At 34.2% G+C, this 22,611-nt stretch overlaps 4 protein-coding genes across 4 annotated transcripts; 2 read left to right on the top strand and 2 right to left on the bottom strand.

Annotated features, from left to right (window-relative positions):
- Window positions 1-8,122: 8,122 nt before the first annotated feature.
- On the bottom strand, window positions 8,123-11,816 carry LOC108323679 (uncharacterized). The gene is made up of 5 exons (XM_052867997.1): window positions 11,559-11,816; window positions 11,182-11,459; window positions 10,644-10,790; window positions 9,202-10,530; window positions 8,123-8,856 (listed from the first exon to the last, which is right to left on the bottom strand). The coding sequence occupies exons 1-5, from the start codon at window positions 11,716-11,718 to the stop codon at window positions 8,593-8,595; spliced, it is 2,178 nt and encodes a 725-aa protein (XP_052723957.1). The 5' UTR covers window positions 11,719-11,816; the 3' UTR covers window positions 8,123-8,592.
- A 1,664-nt stretch (window positions 11,817-13,480) lies between these two features.
- LOC128194056 (uncharacterized) lies at window positions 13,481-14,435 on the top strand. Its single transcript, XM_052868653.1, has 2 exons — window positions 13,481-14,246; window positions 14,338-14,435. Exons 1-2 carry the CDS (start codon window positions 13,481-13,483, stop codon window positions 14,433-14,435), a joined length of 864 nt encoding a protein of 287 aa, XP_052724613.1.
- A 2,299-nt stretch (window positions 14,436-16,734) lies between these two features.
- Window positions 16,735-17,355, top strand: LOC128194054 (secreted RxLR effector protein 161-like). Its single transcript, XM_052868644.1, has one exon. The coding sequence runs from the start codon at window positions 16,735-16,737 to the stop codon at window positions 17,353-17,355; it is 621 nt and encodes a 206-aa protein (XP_052724604.1).
- Window positions 17,356-17,599: 244 nt separating this feature from the next.
- On the bottom strand, window positions 17,600-19,975 carry LOC108347435 (NAC domain-containing protein 96). The gene is made up of 6 exons (XM_017586668.2): window positions 19,768-19,975; window positions 19,377-19,654; window positions 19,028-19,159; window positions 18,662-18,946; window positions 18,311-18,550; window positions 17,600-18,177 (listed from the first exon to the last, which is right to left on the bottom strand). Exons 1-5 carry the CDS (start codon window positions 19,910-19,912, stop codon window positions 18,356-18,358), a joined length of 1,035 nt encoding a protein of 344 aa, XP_017442157.1. The 5' UTR covers window positions 19,913-19,975; the 3' UTR covers window positions 17,600-18,177; window positions 18,311-18,355.
- Between the last annotated feature and the right edge of the window lie 2,636 nt (window positions 19,976-22,611).

Here is a 22,611-nt window from a genome sequence, read left to right as displayed (position 1 = left end):
TCTGGCAAAGCCGGTTAGACAACTTCTCATCCTTCCACAAAGATGCAATAAAAAAATAGATAAGACAATAAAATTTCTGGGGAAACAAGAAGTTGAATCTGGCAGAGCCGGTTAGACAACTTCTAATCCATCCAAAAATATAATATAATTAAATAACACGAACATTAACATGTCTGGGGAAACAAGAAGTTGAATCTGGCAGAGCCGGTTAGACAACTTCTAATCCATCTAAAAATACAATATAATTAAATAACACGAACATTAACATGTCTGGGGAAACAAGAAGTTGAATCTGGCAGAGCCGGTTAGACAACTTCTAATCCATCCAAAAATACAATATAATTAAATAACACGAACATTAACATGTCTGGGGAAACAAGAAGTTGAATCTGGGAGAGCCGGTTAGACAACTTCTAATCCTTCCAAAAATGCAATAAAATAAATAAGTAAAGCAATAAATAGTTTGGGGAAACAAGAAGTTGAATCTGGCAGAGCCGGTTAGACAATTTCTAATCCTTCCAAAATACAAAAATAAACAACTAATAACATACAAATGGCATAACATAATCAACATCACATTTTACAATTATCACACTTGGATATCAACACAAAAGCATACTCTCATTTAAATTCAAGATCATACAGAAACAAAATACTCCATATTCAAGATTTAAGATCAGACAAAAGCAAAATATAGCATATTCAAGACTCAAGATAATACAAAGGGAAATACTCAAAGTTAGCTCCCCTTACCTCTATTCCAAACTTAGTTTCCTCTTCTCAAACCGTTCTCCGGAAACTTCCAGAATTTCCCCTCTTCAACTAGAATTTACTCCAACTCTCTTCTCTCACAATTTCTCTAGAATTTTGGTGTAAATTTCCAGCCTCCCCCCCTTGGCTATTTATAGTAAAAAAATTTACTATTAATTTTTACTATTCATTTTTACTATTCATTTTTTTTTATTCATTTTACTATTACAAAAATAATTTTTTATTTGCAAATTGGTGAAGTATGATCTCAAAGCTACGTGTAACACTTATCCTTTCCAAAAATAATTTTTTTTACTATTCACTTTTTACTATTCACAATTTACTATTCACAATTTACTATTCACTAATTTATTTTTTTTTGTTTTTTTTCTAGTATCTAATTTCAAGGATCTTACAATCTCCCCAACAACATTTATTTTCGTCCTCGAAAATTATTTATTTAAACAAAGACTATTTAACAAAAGATTACTTACAAAAGAGATATTGATTTTCGAAAACCATTGCTCTGATACCCAATAGTGTAATACCCCAATTTAGGCGTTACAATTTATTTTTCCACAAAAATACATATACAACTTTTCTTTAACAATTTTCAACACCAACAAAATATTAAGTGATTTATTACAACACAAGTCTTCTAAAATAAAATTTCACACAGTTCATAAACTTCTGAAATTTAAAATTCCACTTATCAAAGTGTTACAACTTCACCTCATCTGACTTACTTACCAAAGTAGTACAAACCAAGTTATTCTCTCTACTTATCAAAGTAGCACCGCAAGACATTATTGTCTACTTACCAAAGCAGTACGGTATAATTAATTTGCCTACTTACCAAAGTAGCATGAAACAAGATCTTCTGCCTACTTACCAAAGTAGCGCAACAAGACAATATTGTCTACTTACAAAGTAGCACAGTATAGTTAATCTGCCTACTTATCAAAGTAGCCCGATTTATATCATTCTCTTTATCTCTTCCTTCATCATCTCATCCTGCCTACTTATCAAAGTAGCACAAATTAACCAAATTACCTTTTTCAACATATTATTTATCGACAATCTGAACCAATCAAACTAATCAACAACATGTTTAGATTATATGGTAAGATTTTCAGTCCAATCCAACGGTTAATGAGGCAGAAATCATCAATTTTGTATAAATGATCCAAAAACATAAATTAAGCAATATTGAGATCCCTGAGAAGTTACGAAATTAATATCTCTAAATCGGTACCTCCGATCTAAAATCCGAACGGTCGAAGTATGTCCCTATCTGTTACGTGCTTCATACAAAAGTTTCAAGTTAATCTAACGGTTTACTAAGTAGATATGAAGGTTTTACCGAGGTAACTCAGAGACAGAAATTTAAGTGGTTCTCGGTTAAACTCCAAATACGGAATGAATTCTTCTCAGCACAGACATCTAATTCCAAATCTGAACGGTCAAGATCACCTATTATGTCTTATGAACTCCATACTAAAGTTTGGGATCAATCTAACGGTAAATGGAATATACATGAAATTTTTACCAATATAACGTAAGAACAGAATTATAGTGTTCATCAAATATTTCAAACTTTCGAAATTTCTTTCTCTAAGCATAGACCTTTAATTACAAATCCAATCGGTCACAATGTATTAATATGTCTTAGGGATTCTATATCAAATTTTGAGGTTGATCTAACGGTCAAATAGGTCATAATTCTATATTTTACTGAGACAACTTAGTAACAGAACTACAGGGGTAACTAATTTACTCAAATTTACAGGATTTATTTCTCCAAGTACAGACTTCTATTTTCAAATCCGAACAGTCAAAGTTTAGTAATATGTCTTAGGATTCACATATTAAAATTTTACCTAAATCCAACGGTAAAAACAATTAATAGAAATTTATCACCACAGTAACTCGAAAATAAGAAATTATAATCATGAAAACCAAATCTTACACAAGTCAATATATAACTACCATTACCAAAATTTTTTTTTTTTTTTAACATATTCATATTCATGATCATAACAATAAAGGATTAGCTCCCCTTCATCAAAGTCAAGCAATTGGAACCATATTTCTAACTACAAAATTCTAGAAATTAAGTTGAGTTAGCTCCCCTTACCTCTTGAAGGCTCAAACACCTTAAACTCTTCTTCAAAGAGAGCAACTCCTCTCCTCCTTGCTAGACCAAGTCAGCCTCCACACTTAGGACACTTAGAATTTCGTTCACCTCCCACCAAGGACCTCTCTACTCTCCTCCAAAACTCCAAATCTGATTTGGAATTAAAAGAAGATGCCTTAGACAACTAAGGACCCATGCACTTGGCACTTAACAATAATAAACAACCAATGGACCATTCTAAACCATTTTCCAACCCTAAAACATGGTAGGAAAGTCTCCAAAGGGTCCCAAAATGTTCTCCTAGTGCAGAACACAACCTACTCACTCCAAAAAGTTGCAACTTGTAAAAAAAATACACCTAAAATTAAGGTTGGACGCTAGCCCCTGGACAGCAAAACTATCACGTTTTCCCCAGCTCGGTTAGACCCCTTCCCGAAGTCCAAAATATGCGTATGAGTAGTCAAATTGAAGCTCTTTGAGTCTAGTTTCCAATAAAATAAGAATCAACTCAATTGATATTTTACTAAGAATAATAATTTCACTCCCCAGAGTCCCAAAATATTTTCGAAAACCATTGCTCTGATACCAAAATGTAACACCCTACTATTTTAAAGGGTATTACTGATAGTAGAGACTAAATTAATTTGATATCTCTTATAAACAATCAAACTTTATTTCATTTAATCCAAAGTACAATACCAAACTTACAAACTTTAAACAATATAGTCTTCACCATTGAAATTTCAACTTATAAGTTTTACACAACATAATCTTCCCAATACAAATTTATTCTTTTTACAAAGATCCCTGAAAGTTTTTCCCCGCATCTCTCTCATCTCTAAGCTTGTTCAACCGCATCTGCAACATTATCTAATCACATATAACATGAGTTATATTATCACAGTACAAACAAATAAGGGTAAGCCAACCTTATCATAAAATCATTAAACTTGTAATAAAAATATTATAATCATGTATTTCTGCAATTGATAAAATATCATTATTCCGATGTCATTAATTCATCATTATCAAAGTCATCTTTCCCATTTCCATAATTCTTACAAGTGTACCATGCTTACTCATGAAGTCTTATGGTCAGACCGCTCTCTGCCTGCTTCCTTAAGCCTCACTTATATACTATGTCTTACTTTCTGAAGCCTTATGGTCAGACCCCTCTCTGCCTGCTTCTATATAACTTACGAATCATATGTTTATGTCAAAGCCTTATGGTCAGACCACTTTCTGCCTGCTTTCATAAACCTCAGGTGTTACTTTGCTCATACCAAACTCTCATGGTATAACTCGAACATACTACTCCCGGTAGTAAACATCATTTCATAAGTAATGATTTCTCATATCCACTCCAACATTTCATAAAACCAACAATTCTTACCCTCTTATCCACCTAACTCAATCATGTTCATTCTTTAATCAAGAATTCATAATAACCCGTTTTGGTATCAATAAATTAAACATATTACCATATATTATGCTTCATATTATAAACTCATTTTGCCCATAACGAGTATAACTCAACATATTTTCACCAAACAAAGATCATGGATCAACCAAAATATATCAACATATCGTAGGAACTACATATTAAAGTCTGGACTCAATGTAATAATAAATAAAATATATATGAAATTTTTACCATGATAATATTATGCATCTACAATCAACTTTTTTTATTTTATTTTCATCCTAGTAGAGATTTTTCTTTACTCCAATTGGTCACCGAAGAGGACCCAGATGTCTGAACGCATCAAACTCACCTTCGACGCCAGCACATATGACTAGTCACAACTGACTGGACCAGGCCAGGGCTGCTCTATGATCAGAGATATGCCAACTCAGGTTTTTAAGGTTCCTCTATCCTACCAACAAAGGGAGACCCTCAATAATTAATCAATTTATTTATTTAATTTATCTACCTTGTTGTCTTATGCTCTAAATCTAAAATGCCTAATTTTAATATTTTTACTTCCTTTCACAACAACCTCAAACAGTATCTGTATATCTATTTAATACTCATATATAAGCAATTACAGAAACCCTTACTCCAAACCTTCCAACAAGATCAATTTCAGCCAACAAACTCATTCAATAAATTCATCGCATCTCAACATGTACAATTTAACAGTTTCAGTTATAACACCCAATATAATAAAAGTCATAAAACAGTTTCGCAAGAGAACACCAGTTCAACATTCGTATATTTATAAATTCATACAAAAATAATTAGTTGCCCTTACCATCAAAATAATATTAATATAAAAATTCAGGGGAAACAAGAAGTTGAATCTGGCAAAGCTGGTTAGACAACTTCTCATCCTTCCACAAAGATGCAATAAAAAAATAGATAAGACAATAAAATTTCTGGGGAAACAAGAAGTTGAATCTGGCAGAGCCGGTTAGACAACTTCTAATCCATCCAAAAATACAATATAATTAAATAACACGAACATTAACATGTCTGGGGAAACAAGAAGTTGAATCTGGCAGAGCCGGTTAGACAACTTCTAATCCATCCAAAAATACAATATAATTAAATAACACGAACATTAACATGTCTGGGGAAACAAGAAGTTGAATCTGGCAGAGCCGGTTAGACAACTTCTAATCCATCCAAAAATACAATATAATTAAATAACACGAACATTAACATGTCTGGGGAAACAAGAAGTTGAATCTGGCAGAGCCGGTTAGACAACTTCTAATCCTTCCAAAAATGCAATAAAATAAATAAGTAAAGCAATAAATAGTTTGGGGAAACAAGAAGTTGAATCTGGCAGAGCCGGTTAGACAATTTCTAATCCTTCCAAAATACAAAAATAAACAACTAATAACATACAAATGGCATAACATAATCAACATCACATTTTACAATTATCACACTTGGATATCAACACAAAAGCATACTCTCATTTAAATTCAAGATCATACAGAAACAAAATACTCCATATTCAAGATTTAAGATCAGACAAAAGCAAAATATAGCATATTCAAGACTCAAGATAATACAAAGGGAAATACTCAAAGTTAGCTCCCCTTACCTCTATTCCAAACTTAGTTTCCTCTTCTCAAACCGTTCTCCGGAAACTTCCAGAATTTCCCCTCTTCAACTAGAATTTACTCCAACTCTCTTCTCTCACAATTTCTCTAGAATTTTGGTGTAAATTTCCAGCCTCCCCCCTTGGCTATTTATAGTAAAAAAATTTACTATTCATTTTTTTATTCATTTTACTATTACAAAAATAATTTTTTATTTGCAAATTGGTGAATTCTGATCTCAAAGCTACGTGTAACACTTATCCTTTCCAAAAATAATTTTTTTTTACTATTCACTTTTTACTATTCACAATTTACTATTCACAATTTACTATTCACTAATTTTATTTTTTTTTTGTTTTTTTTCTAGTATCTAATTTCAAGGATCTTACACATTCTGTTAGGAACTCTATAGCATATAACACTTAACATGCATATGTTAAACGCTCTTATATTATTAGACAATGTAGTAGTTAGATGTTCTTATATTGTTTAGGCATTTTTAAGGAGTAACGTTTAACACTTCTAGTAGATGTTCTGGATGATTAAATACTTATTTTGTTTTAGAAGTTTTGCTAAACTTCAAAAAAATGTTTGCTTAGACGATCTTGTCTTAGAAACAACAACACAGTTTTCTCTGCATAAGCATTGTAGCATTTGACAATGTACAAAAGGCTACAATAACTCTATCAAAAGTCGATGCTCTAGATTAACATATCTTTTTCCAATTCGCCTATAAATTGAAGATTGCATGAAAAAGACAATAACAACAATTGCACATATTCTTATGTTGTCAAAATTCTCTGCCTTTGATAGTGCGTCGTCTAGCATTGAAAATATTTCTTTGTAACAAGTTTTTTAGATTTATATTGTTTCAATCATATCCTCTCTACTTGTTTTAAAAACACATATTTGTTTTTGGATAATCAAGAGTCATTCTAAACACTCAATTTAATTAACTCAAGGAGAGTTAAACGGTTCTTAGCTAATTGCGCTATTGTAAAATCAAGAGTGGTGAAACTCGTCTTAACTTATTAAAGTTGGTGGAATCCTATACGAGAGTTTAAAGGAAAACTGGACATAACTCAAGTTGAGTGAGTCAGTATAAAATGAGTTTCATCTTTGTCTTCTTTTTCCTATGTTCCTAAACGGTTTCAAAAATCCTTAAGCGTTCAATACTGTCTGTAGATCGTCTAATCCCTCTAAACAAGTCTAGTACTATTTCCGAAAAGTTTTCAAACTCCTATTCACCTTTCCTTTGTAGAGTTTACATTTTATTTCATAATTCATTTCTTCTTAATTCAAAATACAACATAATTAATTTACCACATAAAAAATTGCACATAAAAGTTAAAAGATATAATAATTACTGCATATTCCACTATAATATTTCTCTCCAACTAATATTTTCTCAAGACTACACCATTCACACTTTTTCATGATAATTTCATTCAAAATATATTAGATGATTTACCTATAGAAAATTGATCCTCATTTAAAATCAAATCCTGAAAAACTACACACATATAATTTAATGTATCAGAATCATAATATATTCACTCCATTTAAAGAATTTCTATCCAAATAGTTGTATAGATATTATTCTTAATTAACTATAAAATTCAATTACCATATATTTATTTTTATCAAAATATCATTTTCTCTACTAATTTATCCAACATTATTATAATTTATTATTTTAATACTTTGTATCATATTTTTAATTAGATACCACAAAAACCACAATTCAAAAAATTCCTCATATATTAACTAAATATTTTATTATATTCGGTATATGTTACTATACTGTCAAAACAAAATTATTTTCAACTCAAGAATTACGGTGATGTTTTGTTAGTAGATTTGTTATTTCAAAATTAAAATACAAATGGATTATCTTAAAATAGAATTAAACACCAAACCTACAAAGATTTGAGAGAACAGGATCAATTTTTGAAGTTATTTAAGCTTAGTTACTGAATTTCTTAAACTGTCAAGTAGCACCAAAGAAATTGAGTTGAGAATCCAAGAGTTTCACCACAGAAATGAATACGCCTCTAAAAACATGAATTCAATGGATAAATAGAATATTAAAAGATTCAAATTTCTGCTAAAGATAATACTAGACTTATGATCCAGAATAAACCATCCTTGCTTCAAAAAACAAAGATCAACTGAGCAATATAAAAGTGAAGTGGTTGTCTAGCCAATCCTTTGTTCAACTGATATGGGAAAATAACTGCATTAGCCATGCATTCCAAAAGCTAATAAAATATATTATTAAATACTAAAATCAAAGAAAATAAACTGATTCAGTAATACACTTGGTATCCTAGAGACAAAAGTTCACTACAAAAAAGTACTCTGTCCAGAAACTACAAATAACCATACAAACATCCTAGTACACAATCTAGTATCTTAAATACACACGATTTCATCGTTTATAATACTTTCTAATACATTTCCTATTATACATACTTTTGTATTATAATGCATAATTGTCATTATGCAATTTCTAGTAAATTGGCTATTTCAGAGCAAGTTATTTTTAATAACATATACTCTTATCCACTAATCCAATAATGGTACGAAGTTCTTAGTTCGCACCATATGAAGTTGTTCGGTCTTAGATGATACTGATCTTCCCATGACCTTTAAGTGCAAGGAAAACTAGATATTTCATTCCAATTGATCTCTTCAGGATTATATACTGTAGAGTCACATGAGGATGTCTTCACTCCCCAAAAATCGTCTTGAAATATACTTACTTGTTTCTGACTTGCTTCTTGGTTGGAAAATAAAAGATCTGTATCACCATCTACAACATCATATGATGTTTTAAACCTTTTTGATGAATGGTATTCATCTGAATTAAGATATTCAGTACACATAGTTGAACTATCTTCAATACTATCGTCCTGCAATGATTTCAAAAGAAAATATAAACAGATGAATACGTTGATAAAAGTGCTCAAAAGAATATAACAATATCACAAACTCAAGAAAAAGTGTAGTTCTCAATAATAGCCCGTCAATGACTCATGAATCACAAGAACGCATCAAAGCCAACTCAAAAAAGACATTTTACGTGAGTATCTCTTAAAAATCTACTTGAGAAAATCCCGATACATTGTGAAAAATCTAACCAAATTCAAATCATAATAATGCACTCTGAAATTTTAACTTATTAAATCAAAATGAAAGTTCAGAAATGAAAGGAGGTACACTCAGTATTATTTGGACTTTGCAAAATAAATATTTACCAGTTTAAGGACGACTTCTGGATTTATGCAAGTGCTTTCACAATATGTCCTTTTCAATGATTTTGGGAACTCAAAAGGAGTCTGCGATGGGGTATGTGTATTTTGAAATGGAATTTTCCTACTTTCAAAAGGAATCTTCCTAGATGCTAAAGGACTTGAAACTCCAAATGGAGTCTGCATAGATCCTAAAGGAATATGCGTAGTTTCAGATGGAGGATACATCATTTGAGGTGGAGTATACGTAGCTCTTAAAGAAGTCCGCATAGCTCCTAAAGGAGATTGCATAGTTCCTGAAAGAGCCTCCAGTGTATCAAATGAAGGTTGTGTAGGTTCAAAAGGAGTTAACATAGATCCAGCTTCAAACGGATTTTGGGTAGATCCTAAAGAAGTATGCATAGGTTCAAATGGAGTCTGTGCATATGGGATAGATCCTAAAGGAATATGCGTAGTATCAGATGGAGGATACATCATTTGAGGTGGAGTATACGTAGCTCCTAAAGAAGTCCGCATAGCTCCTAAAGGAGATTGCATAGTTCCTGAAAGAGCCTCCAGTGTATCAAATGAAGGTTGTGTAGGTTCAAAAGGAGTTAACATAGATCCAGCTTCAAACGGATTTTGGGTAGATCCTAAAGAAGTATGCATAGGTTCAAATGGAGTCTGTGCATATGGGATAGATCCTAAAGGAATATGCGTAGTATCAGATGGAGGATACATCATTTGAGGTGGAGTATACGTAGCTCCTAAAGAAGTCCGCATAGCTCCTAAAGGAGATTGCATAGTTCCTAAAAGAGCCTCCAGTGTATCAAATGAAGGTTGTGTAGGTTCAAAAGGAGTTAACATAGATCCAGCTTCAAACGGATTTTGGGTAGATCCTAAAGAAGTATGCATAGGTTCAAATGGAGTCTGTGCATATGGGATAGATCCTAAAGGAATATGCGTAGTATCAGATGGAGGATACATCATTTGAGGTGGAGTATACGTAGCTCCTAAAGAAGTCCGCATAGCTCCTAAAGGAGATTGCATAGTTCCTGAAAGAGCCTCCAGTGTATCAAATGAAGGTTGTGTAGGTTCAAAAGGAGTTAACATAGATCCAGCTTCAAATGGATTTTGGGTAGATCCTAAAGAAGTATGCATAGGTTCAAATGGAGTCTGTGCATATGGGATATGCCTATTGTTGATTTCCTTTCTAAAATAGGCATCGTTAGATGGGTTTGGGAAAGATGCTTCATCCTGCTCAATATCAATTAGAGACTGTTCTGTTGGGGAGATGTTTATTTCTGCCTGATATGTTAACTGACAGATTGTTTCCATTCTGCTAAAAGTATCTCCCTGAAAAAAAAAATGTAAATATATATATGAAATGACAGAAAGAAGCATAAATTCTGGGCATGTTCTCTGCATGTCACAGTGTATATATGTTCATGAAAGATGCTTCAGCTTACAGATGGAACTCCTTCTGCTGTTGCCTGATGTTCATTGTCAGAAACCACACTTCTACTGGATTCCTCTTCATCAGAGATCAGTGCAGCAGTTCCTCCTTCGGTCGTTTTCCCATGTTTCTTTTTCAAGCGGCATAACACAAAAGCATTCTGAAAAAATTGGAGTATGGTAAGCATTCATTTGGCACAATTCACAAAAGTAAAAGGTCAAGAGAAATGAGGCAATCATGCAGAAGAAATTGACGGTCTTCGATGAGAATTAGTGATGATTTTTTGTGTTCATAGATAGAAAGACTCAATTAAACACATCGAGTAAGTAACATGAGAGGTTCTCCATAAGCTTTGTCGAGAAACTAATTATTACCAATAATCAAGATTAAAGCACAAAGTCACACGGGATATCTTGTTTCGACTAGTTTAGTACAGAGATTATTGCAGGCTTCAAATACTCATCTTGGTTCGACTAGTTTACATTCCTTTCACACACTGTAATTTAGTACAGAGATTATTTCCAAAGTTTCTTAAAAAATGAAATACAAACCTGGCTTTGGATTGAGTTAAGAGCATGATATTCGTGAATAACCCAGTTGGATTTGACAGCTTTGGAAGCACGACCAATATAGAAAACAAGAGTCTTCTTAGTCCCAATGACAGTGTTGGTGTCCTCTGTTCTAACATCACGGGGTTCTCCCGTGGGTTTCCAGAACCCACTCTTGGTTGTCCTTTTAAACCTTTCACTATTTGAGTACTTCAACTTAACAGGACTGAAGAAAAACCATTCTGAGTTTTCGAATGGTATTACTGATTTTGCTAACATCTCTATTTAAAACAATAAAAATTGAAGTAAAGATCAGAACAAGAAAAAGGACGATGTTGATTTCATGAAGATGCATGGAGAGTTTGGCTTTCGATTATTACCTGGTACTTCCCAAGGTTCCACAGCGCAAAGATCTATGTCAGTCATGACATGGACAAGTTCTTCATCTAGCAACTTGGGTTTGAGGTGAGAGTGGACAAGTTCTTCATCGGTGGGACGAAAACCGTATCCTACAATCTCCATTGGTTTTTGTAAACACATGTCTTCAGTGTTCAATGAAGAAAGAAGGTTGGATGATGAAACAGGGTGCTGAATGAAGAAAGCTACTTAGTGTTTTCAGTGTGTGTTTGTGTGGTGGAAATGAATTTATAATTGCACATTCATTGACTTGACATGACTCCTTAGTTAAGAAGTTGTCGTTGGAAAGTACATTATGATAATACAAAACTCTTATTTCAAGATTCGGAATATGAGGTAAACTTTCAAACTTTATAAAAAGTTCGTAAAATTATTCTATAAAAATAATTAACATATGTATTTTAAGTTAGATCAGGCACTTATAGTTCAAATATATTGCATCTAAGTGATCTTATTGGCAGGTTATTTTATAAGAAAATTCAACATATAAAGGCTAAATATATGAAATGTTATCGTGATTCTAAAATCAAAATTGTTAAGTAACAGATAGATACAGTAAAAATGAAGTGACTGTATTGTACTAATACCGCGTGAGAATGAGAATCTTTTTCCTAACTCAGCATTTTCTACGAAATGGACAAAAATATATTTAACAAATTTTCTCATTCGATAGGGATATAATCTGTTATGAGTCTCTATGAGAAGGATCAATGCCTTTCAAAGTTATTTGAGCATTGGTTCCAAGTTTCTTCCGTGGCCCACCATTTCAATGTTCTTTCAAAACTATTGGTTAGTGAATTTTGGAGGTTAGTTATACTCATCACTACCAATCAATCAAGAACATGACTCCAAAGAAGGATATAATTTTTAAGATTTTAGTAATGTGCTAACTTCCAAGAACAGACAGTGAACTCCAACTAATTATCACCTCAATTTTTCTTTTCACATCCACGTTTTCAGTATCCGCGTGAGTGACTTTTCATACGAAGGTTCCAGAAAGCTAGCATTGCTCAAAGTGGTAATATGAATTTATGAAACTGAGACTTGCTTCCCAAGTTTACTTTTTGATCGCTTCATTCATCGAATCTTTTTAATCAATTCTCTTGGTTGCCCCACCATGTACTTATGGTGTTTGTACAGTGTTGCTTTCTTATGCTCCTCACTAGTTTTTGCACCCTTAAAAATTGGTAACTCATTCTGTCAAAAGCATAAACATTTTTATGAGCACATGATTACAGATTATGTTAAGATACCACTACTCTGAGACTCCCTAAAAAAAATAATAATAACTTTTTTGGGTATAAGCCAGGCATGTGGTGAATCTCCAACGCCACGTACTGACGATTCACAGATTGTTTGTCCATGTTATTTGGGTGTTCATGCCGCATGTTGTAGTCAATTGGGTACTGAGTCTAGTCTTTTATTCTGGTTGGATGAACATTAGAAGATATTTTATTATTATAAATATTTTAGATATCTTATATATTAATCTAATACATAATTTTTATTATATTCAAAACCATTGAATTAAGCTTAGAACTTTGACATGCATTATCTTTTCAATAAAATTCCAGGTAGCCTTCATTTTTTAATATTTTTTCATGAAGATTGTTGAGAATATAAAACAAAACTCTTAACTGTCTTAACTGTTTTACTGTTACAGTTAGATGTGCATTCATTTGTTGTTATATACATTGTCTTGTACTTTCATTGTTGGTTAATGAGAAATACACTCACTCGTTTCTCTCCTTCTCTGTCTACTGTAAAACTCTCTGCATAATATTGTTGTCTTGGAACAATAGTGGTATCAGAACTGAAGATTCGGTTCAAGAAGAAAGAAGTGGTGTGATAGTCGGATTAATTCATAGTAATTTCCCGATATTCGATGGCAAGGATTATGATGACTGGTGCGGTAAAGAAGTGGTGTGAGGCTATCCTTGGGTTTCAAGAAGTTGACGATGTGGTAAAGAAAGGACTTCAAGAACCTTTGAAAGGTGATACTAAACAAGTGAAGAAGCAGTACAAAGAAAATAGACGACTTGATTGCAAGGCAAGAATGCTACTGCATCAATGTGTTTCTTCTACGATTTTTCAGAAAGTATTGAAAGCCACCACGGCCAAAGAAGTCTGGGATATTCTACAAGATGGGTATGGAAACTCTGGAAAGGTGAAGAAGATTCGTTTGCAATCTCTACAGCGACAGTACGAGCTCCTCTGCATGGGCGAGCAAGAGACGTTGATGGAGTATATTGGAAGAATTCAAGTTATAGTCAATGCCATGAGAGCATGCGACAAAATCGTGAAGGATAAGAAGATCGTTGAGAAGATACTCCAAACCTTGACACCGCAATACGATCACATTGTGGTCGTTATAAAGGAATGCAAGGATCTTAAGGCGATGAAAGTGGAAGAGCTGCAGAACTCACTCGAAGCACATGAACAAAGATTAATTGAAAGGAAGAATGCAGAGAAAATCGTGACACAAGGAACGAGTCAGGCGTTGCAAGCGAGAAGTAATCAAAACTTCAAGAGTCGTGGTAGAGGTAGATGGAGATCATGTGGTGGACATAGCGGAGGAAGAAATATTAAATTCTTAAATCAAAACGGTGAAGATAATGGTGGTGAACAGAAGGAAGGAAGTAACAGAGTAGGTAGACACTCGAGAGGAAGAGGAAGAAAAGGGTTCGACAAAAGAAATATACACATGTTATACCTGTAACAAGTATGGGCACTATTCTTCAGAGTGCTGGCACAACGAATCCTCCAAGAAGGTCAAGAATGAAGAAGCAGCTAATTTGGCTCAGGACGCTTGCGATTCGGAATGGGATCATGTAGTGTGATCACACTGAGAATGATATGTGCTGGTATTTAGATACTAGGTGCTCTAATCATATGACCGAAAGAAGAGGGTGGCTTGTAGATCTTAATCCAAGAAAGAAGAGCAATGTGAGATTTGCGGATGATAGCATTGTGATGGCAGAAGGAGTTGGTAGAGTGTTGATCACCTGCAAGAACGGAGGAGTAACTTACATGGACGATGTGTTATATGTTCCAACGATGAAGAGTAACCTATTAAGCCTTGGGCAACTCCTGGAGAAAGGCTATACAATGTCCATGCATCAGAACCTCATAGATGTTTTTGATAAAAGGCAACGTTTGGTGATCAAGGCTCCACTTGCCAAGAATAGGACATTCAAGGTGAACCTGAATGCGGCTGCAATACAATGCTTGTCTTTGGTGAATGTTGAAGAAGAGAGCTGGATATGGCACTATAGATTCGGACACTTGAATTTCAAAAGTCTGAACTTATTAAGCAGCAAAAAACTGATAAAAGGTGTGCCGCTGATAAATATTCCTAAGAAGATCTGTGAAGGATGCGCTATGGGGAAGCATACCAGATTGAATTTTAAGAAGGCAGCACCTAAGTTTGTTAAGCAACCACTCAAGGTTGTCCATTCAGATGTCTGTGGTCCTTTCGAAGTAACGACTCTTGGAGGTAATAGATATTTCCTACTCTTCGTTGATGAATGGACTAGGAAGTTATGGATTTATTTGCTAAAAGAAAAGAAAGAAGTCTTCTCATGTTTTGTAAAATTTTGTGCCATGGTGGAGAGGCAATCGACCCTGCGAATAAAGATCTTCAGAACTGACGGAGGTGGAGAATTCAACTCTGGGGAGATGAGCAAGTTCTGTGATGAAAAGAGAATCACACACGAAGTTGTAGCTCCTTACACGCCTCAGCACAACGGCTTGGCCGAGAGAAGGAATAGAACTCTGGTTGAAATGACCAGATGTTTGCTTAAAGGCAAAAACTTACCACACAACCTATAGGGAGAGGCTATCACCACAACAGCTTACCTGTTGAACAGATGCCCAACGAAGGCTTTAGCATACTGCATACCAGAAGAGGCGTGGACTGGGATCAAACCGTCAACAAATAACTTGAAGATCTTTGGCTCAGTATGTTTTAAACATGTTCCAAACGAGAAGAGAAAGAAACTAGGAGATAAAAGCGAAGTCTATATACTGGTAGGCTTCCATTCTACTGGCGCATACAGACTATATAGCCCAAAGAAGAATGAGATAGTGATCAGCAGAGATGTTTTGATAGACGAATCAACAATGTTTAATTGGATGGAAACAGAGACAAGTATAATCTGTAGAGATATTGTGTCTAGTTGGCTTGAGGAGAAGAGATCTGATGAAGTCGAAGAGGTAGCAGCTGGTATGGAAGTAAACAATAGGAGATCTCAAAGAACTAGATTTCCTTCAACGAGGCTTGCAGATCATGAGGTGTTCATGGATAATGAGATAGCAGAATCAGGTGACCTTGTTCATTCCGCACTCTTGGCTGATGCTGAAACACTTACATGGAAGCAAGCTATCAACATGAAAGAATGGAAAGAAGCAATGATAGAGGAATTGAGAGCTATAGAGAAGAACAAAGCGTTGGAAATGATGGAACTGCCTCGACACAAACAAGCAATTGAGGTGAAGTGGGTGTTCGAAAAAAAGTATAAATCAGATGGTAGCATAGCTAAGTTGAAAGCTAGATTGGTTGCTAAGGGCTTTCTGCAAAAGCCTGGAGTTGATTTCACTAAGGTGTTTGCGCCAGTTGCAAGGTTGGAGACAGTGAGACTTGTTGATGTTGTTGCGAATCTAAAAGGTTGGGAGACATGCCAAATGGACGTGAAATCAGCTTTCCTTAATGGACCTTTACAAGAAGAAGTATACGTGAAGCAGCCACCTGGATTTGAGAAGAAAGGTGAGGAGTGGAAAGTGTATAAACTAAACAAAGCTTTGTATGGGCTAAGAGAGGCACCTCGAGCTTGGAACACTCACATAAACTCTTGGCTCATTGAATTTGGATTTCAGAAGTGCATGGTTGAGTTTGGGATCTATGTGAAACAGGTTGAACAACAAGGTGTTCTATTGGTCTGTTTGTATGTAGACGACCTGCTTGTAACAGGAAGTACAGCAGAAGCTATCAAAGGATTTAAAACAAGAATGAAAGAAGATTTTGAAATGACTGAACTTGGTAGTTTGGGTTACTTCCTTGGACTAGAATTTCTGTGAACTACTAATGGAATGCTTGTGCATCAGAGAAGATATATTAGTGAAGTCTTGAAGAGATTTGGCATGGAAGGCTGCAACAGCGCGAACGTACCAGTGTTGGCTAATACCAAGTTGTCTATCCAAGCTGATGACAAAAAGGCTGATGCTACCTTGTTTAAACAGATTGTAGGATCACTCAGGTATGTGTGCAATAGCAGACCAGATATTAGTTATTGTGTTGGGCTGGTAAGTAGATTCATGAGTGATCCCAGACAATCTCATCTCTCTACTGCCAAACATATATTGCCCTATCTAAAAGGAACAATTGATTTTGGCCTCTGCTTTCCCAAGAAGACTGACAGAATGACTGGGGTGTTAAAAGCTTGGAGTGATTCGGATTGGTGTGGAGATCAAAAGGATAGAAAGAGCACATTCGGCTATGTAATTAAGTATATGGGAGCGTGGTTTTCCTGTTGTTCGAAGAAGCAGAGTGTTGTAGCACTCTCATCATGCAAAGCTGAGTATATTGCTTCAGCCAAGACTGCATGCCAGTGTGCTTGGCTAGAGACAATTCTGGATGAGTTGAAGATTGAATGCTGTAAGCCAATCCAGCTATTGATAGACAACAGATCAGTTATAAACCTATCTAAAAATCCCATCTCACACGGTAGAAGCAAACATATAAGACCAAATTTCATTATCTGAGAGAACAAGTTGGCAAAAGAAGACTGGAACTAGTGTACTGTCCTACAGAAGATCAAATAGCAGACATCTTCACCAAAGCTCTAAGGCAAAGCAGATTTGAGAAGCTAAGAGATTGTCTTGGAGTTAAATCTGTAAGGAGTTTAGTTTTAGAGAGGTATGTTGAGAATATAAAACAAAACTCCTAACTATCTTAACTGTTTTACTGTTACACAGTTAGATGTGCATTCATTTGTTGTTATATACATTGTCTTGTACTTTCGTTGTTGGATAATGAGAAATACACTACACTAGTTTCTCTTCCTCTTTGTCTACTGTAAAACTCTCTGCATAATATTGCTGTCTTGGAACAATAAAGATTTGCTTAAAGATCTTCTTTATTGGATAAGAAAACAACAATGTCATTGACTGCATATTGAACATCTGACCTGACAGACATACCATCATGTTTTTGAACAGCAACAAAAACACTTTCTGTACTGATCACATAGGCTTACTCAGATATGTTTCAAATGAATGCACACTGCTTTTAAGAAGCACCAACTAGATTGGCTACAAATAAGAAACTTCATCTCAGTTAAAAAAAAACATGGTAATACAAGGAAAGGAACTATGGTAACACTCACCATCAGCCCTTCACATATACTACATGTACTTAAAGTGATAATACTTCCAAACTAACGTGATAATACACACATAAAAACCATTAAAACTACGTTGTCTTGATGACGTTGTCTCCATATAGATGAAAGAATCTTTACTACTGTTATCAGAAGATTGATGGCTTCCGGTTCTTCTGATTCACAATGAGAAAATCTTCCGAGCCTACAAAATACATCAAGTGCAGCACGGTGTATCAATAGTATGTTACAGTGAAAATCAGTTCAAATGAAGCATCTGCCTCATTCGTCAAGAAAGTAATCTTCATTTTTCTAATGAATCTGTTTGATTTTCTCACCTCTACATGGAATACTGCATTCTTTGAAACCTTCCTCTGTGATGATTAGAAGAAAGAAAATATGCTCTTCTTTTTCTTCTTCTTTTTCTCTTTGTTTGTTTCATGGACGGAAGATGGCACACTTACACCTTCCTCGACATCCACGTCTGATAATTCAGAATCAAACCTTTTTGATGAATGGTATTCATCTAAGTTAAGATATCTATTAAACACTGTTGAAATATTCATAATATTATCACCCTGCAATGATTTCAGAAGAAAATAAACAGATGAATTCAATGTGTTCAAAATAAAGACATCAAATCTAAAGTAATTGGACAGTTCAGAAACAAAGGGAGATTATATCTTTACCTGTTCGTAGACGGCCTCAGCATCCGTATCATTACTCTCATGGTATACCTTTCTCAATGACTCCGATGGGGTGAAAGTATTGTAGAAGGTATTTATATTTTGTTCATTATTATCATAACCGTCATGAACAAAAATAGAATTCAGGAATTCCTCTTGCTGAGTAATTTCATATGAAATATGCTCAATGTTAGATTCATTTCTAAAATAGGCATCGTGATATGAGGAGTTTGGAAAAGACGTTTCGTCTTGCTGTAAGGTCGTTTCCATTCCAGTAAAAGTAATTCCCTGAAAATACACACAAGTATCAATTGTCAGCATTTTCACATGATAGAATGTTAATATGTTAGTGAAGAATGTTCATCTTACTGAAGGAATGCCTCCTGCTATTGACTGATTCTCATAGCCAGGAACCATGATTCTACTGCTCTCCCCTTCATCACCTCCATCTTCAGTTGTTCCCCCAGGTTTCTTCATCAAGCGACACAAAACGAAAGTCCTCTGCAAAATAGATCATAATCAGAAGTTATTCCATACAATTCGAAGAAATGAAAAGCCAAGACGAATCAAGAAATGCTAAAATGACGTGATGAAACTTCTTATAAATGCTAAAACTTAAAATATCCACTGATATATGTCAAAGGCTATAGAACAATGAAGAAAAATCAAGAAAGACTATTTCCAATCAGTGTTAAAATTCTCCAAAACGCATACTAACCTGGCTTTCGTGAAAGGTAACAGCATGGTATTCATGAATAACCCAGTTGGACTTCTCAGCACGTGAAACGCGGCCTTTGTAGTAAACGAGAGTCTTTTTTGTGGCAATGAGAATGTTGGAGTCGGAGCTCCTAATCTCACGATCTTTTCCAGTGGGTTTCCAGAAGCCACACTTGGTTGTCCTGTTAATCCTTTTACTGTTTGAATACTTGAAACCAACAGGACTGAAGAAAAACCATTCTCGAAAATCGAATTGCACGTCTGATTCCCCGAATAACACTGTTTCAAACAAGAGAAAAAGTAAACATCAGTCAAGAAATTATAAGAGAAAGATAAAGAACAAGTGATGGTTGCAAGAAGATGCATGAAGTGTTAGAGGTTTAGATTATTACTTGGTACGTCCCAAGGTTCCACTTCACAAAGGTCGATGTCGGGGATGACGTGGACTTGTGGATCATCACCGAGCAACCTGTGTCTGAGGTAATAGTCGACAAGTTCTTCTTCTGTGGGTCTGAAACCAAAACCTATAACATCCATTGTTGTAACAAAGATAGGAAGATGAGAAGCAAAGGTGGTGAAGCAGCTAATAACAAAGCTCAGTGTTTGTTTTGTGTTGTGTTGTGCTGTGTTGTGCCGTGGCAATGAATTTATAATGCAAAAAAGTCATTGACTGACTTTACTCCTTAGCTGACAAGTTACAAAAAGGAAAAGCATAGGAACTTATGTTGTGCTGTTAAGTCTTAGCTTATCATGTGGACGAATATATGATATGTTACAAATGAAACCCGAACATTCTAGAGGTTATATATAATAATAATCAACAATATCCTATTAATCCCAAGACAAAAATTATCTCTGGATTTCATGACCAGGGAACAATTTAAATTTTCAGCTCACTGTAATACTTTACTTGCTTTAAGAACATGAAGATTTTCCACACACACACATATATATATATATATATATATATATATATATATATATATATATATATATATATATATATATATATATATATATATATATATATATATTGTCGTTACATAATTTATATGGTAAATAATGAAGAAGTTAAGAACAAGAAACTTCTGCCCACATGTCACTTTCTAATAAATATATTTTTTAAACTAATATGAAAGTAGATTTATGCACGAAATTTCCATTAAACAATTTTAAAAGAAAAAAAATAGACGTTAAAATTAACTTATATATTACAATTAAAATTGTAATATATAAACTAATGTTAACTCTATGATTTGTGGTTTATTATTTTATTGTTGATATTTCTTTATTCAATGACCAATCATTTCAATTCCTTGCTCTTCCAACAACAAAAAATAGACAGAAAATTGTTTAATTAAATATGGCCACTTTTGCTTTTCTTTTGGTGGTTTATTGTTATGGTCCCCTTTATTGAGAACTTGGTCACAAAGTTTGATAACCTTTTCAAGATTTGAGTAGAGTCATGCAAACTTACTAACATTTTGGTATCTGTTTGAAACTTGTTTTCAAAGGTTTTTCGTTGCTACCATATCCACTGTCCTTTTCTATTTACTTGTGACTTTTGAGTCAATTTTTCTTTCTGGTTGGTCCCACCAATCCAAGTCATTGTATTTGTCCTTTGGTATTTAATGGTGTGGTTTGTTATGGTTCCTCAAGCTTATGTAAAAAAAACACGGAAACTCATTCTATAAAAAAAATAGGATTTCATAATAGCCACCATAATAAGTTTCTTTTATGTCCTTAGGCTCATTTATAAATGGTAGTTTCTTGTAGTTTACCCTTCTAAGTCATTTCATAGTACATAACCTTTGTGTCTCATGTCCTAGAAATTGTGTAGGAATGGTGTAGGAAAGATGTATGAAAGTTGTAGGATTGAAGTAGGAATGATATAAGAAGACTGTAAAAAAGATGTAAGAAGAATATAAAATAGGTGTAGGAAGGATGTAAGAAGAATGTAGGAAGTATGTAAAAATGTTTTAGGAAGGGTGTAAGAAGTGTGTAGGAAGGTTGTTAGAAGAATGTGGGAAGAGTGTAGGAAGGGTGTAAAAAGGGTGTAGGAAAGATATAGGAAAGTTGTAGGAAAGGTGTAAGAAGAGTGTAAATAGGTTGTAAGAACGATGTAAGAAGGCTATAAATTAGTGTATGAAGGGCGTAAGAAGATTTAAGAAAATGTAGAGCATTGGATTACAAAGGGTGTAGAAAGGAGGTAAAAGTAGTGTAAAAAGGGTATAAGAAGGATGTAGAAAGAATTTAGAATGGACGTAAAAATGTTGTAGGAAGGGTGTAAGAAATGTGTAGGAAGGTTGTTGACAGGTTGTAAAAGTTTATGGGAAGAGTGTACGAAGGGTGTATTAGGTTGTAGAAAGAGTTTAGAAAGGGTATGGAAAATGTGTAAGAAAGTTGTAGGAATGGTGTAAGAAAAGTGTAAGAAAGTTGTAAGAAGGATGTAAGAAGGGTATAAAATAAGTGAAGGAATGATGTAAGAATTGTGTAGCAAGGGAATAAAAGGAGTTTATAAAGTGTGTGAGAAGGGTGTAGAAAGCGTGTAGGAAGGATGTGAAAATGTTGTAGGAAGGGTGTAAGAAGTGTGTAGGAAGAATGTTGGAAGGTTGTAAGAAGGATATGAAAAGACTGTAGGAAGGATGTATTAGGTTGTAGAATGAGTGTAGAAAGACTATAATAAAGTTGTAGGAAAGGAGTAGGAAAGGTATAAGGAAAGTGTAAGAAGGATGTAAGAATGATGTAAGAAGAGTATAGAATATTGTAGGAAGGGTATAAGAATAGTGTAGTGAGTGTAGAGGAAAAGTCTACAAAGGGTGTAGAAGGGGGTAAAAGGGGTGTATAAAGGGTGTAAAAAAGATATACAAAAATTGTAGAAAAGGAGTAGGAATAGTGTAAGAATAGTGTAACACGGTTGTAAGAAGGATGTAAGAACAATATAACATAGGTATAGGATGGGTGTAAGAAGAATGTAGCAACCGTAGAGGAAAGTTGTACGAAGGATGTAGAAATATAGTAGAAAGGGTGTCAAATTGGTGTATAAAGAATGTAGGAATGATGTAGAAAAGATGTAGGAAGGATGTAAAAGAATTTTAGGAAGGGTGTAAGAATGATGTAGGAAAGTTGTTATAAGGTTGTAAAAAGAATGTGGGAAAATATAGGAAAGATGTATTAGGTAGTAGTAAGGGTATAGAAAAAGTTTATAAAGGGTGTTAGAAGGTGTAAAAAGGATG

Source organism: Vigna angularis, chromosome 9 (genome assembly GCF_016808095.1).
Source record: "Vigna angularis cultivar LongXiaoDou No.4 chromosome 9, ASM1680809v1, whole genome shotgun sequence".
Lineage (NCBI taxonomy): Eukaryota > Viridiplantae > Streptophyta > Magnoliopsida > Fabales > Fabaceae > Vigna > Vigna angularis.
Note: the sequence above shows the minus strand (reverse complement) of the source record. Positions and strands in the feature narration are given on the sequence as shown.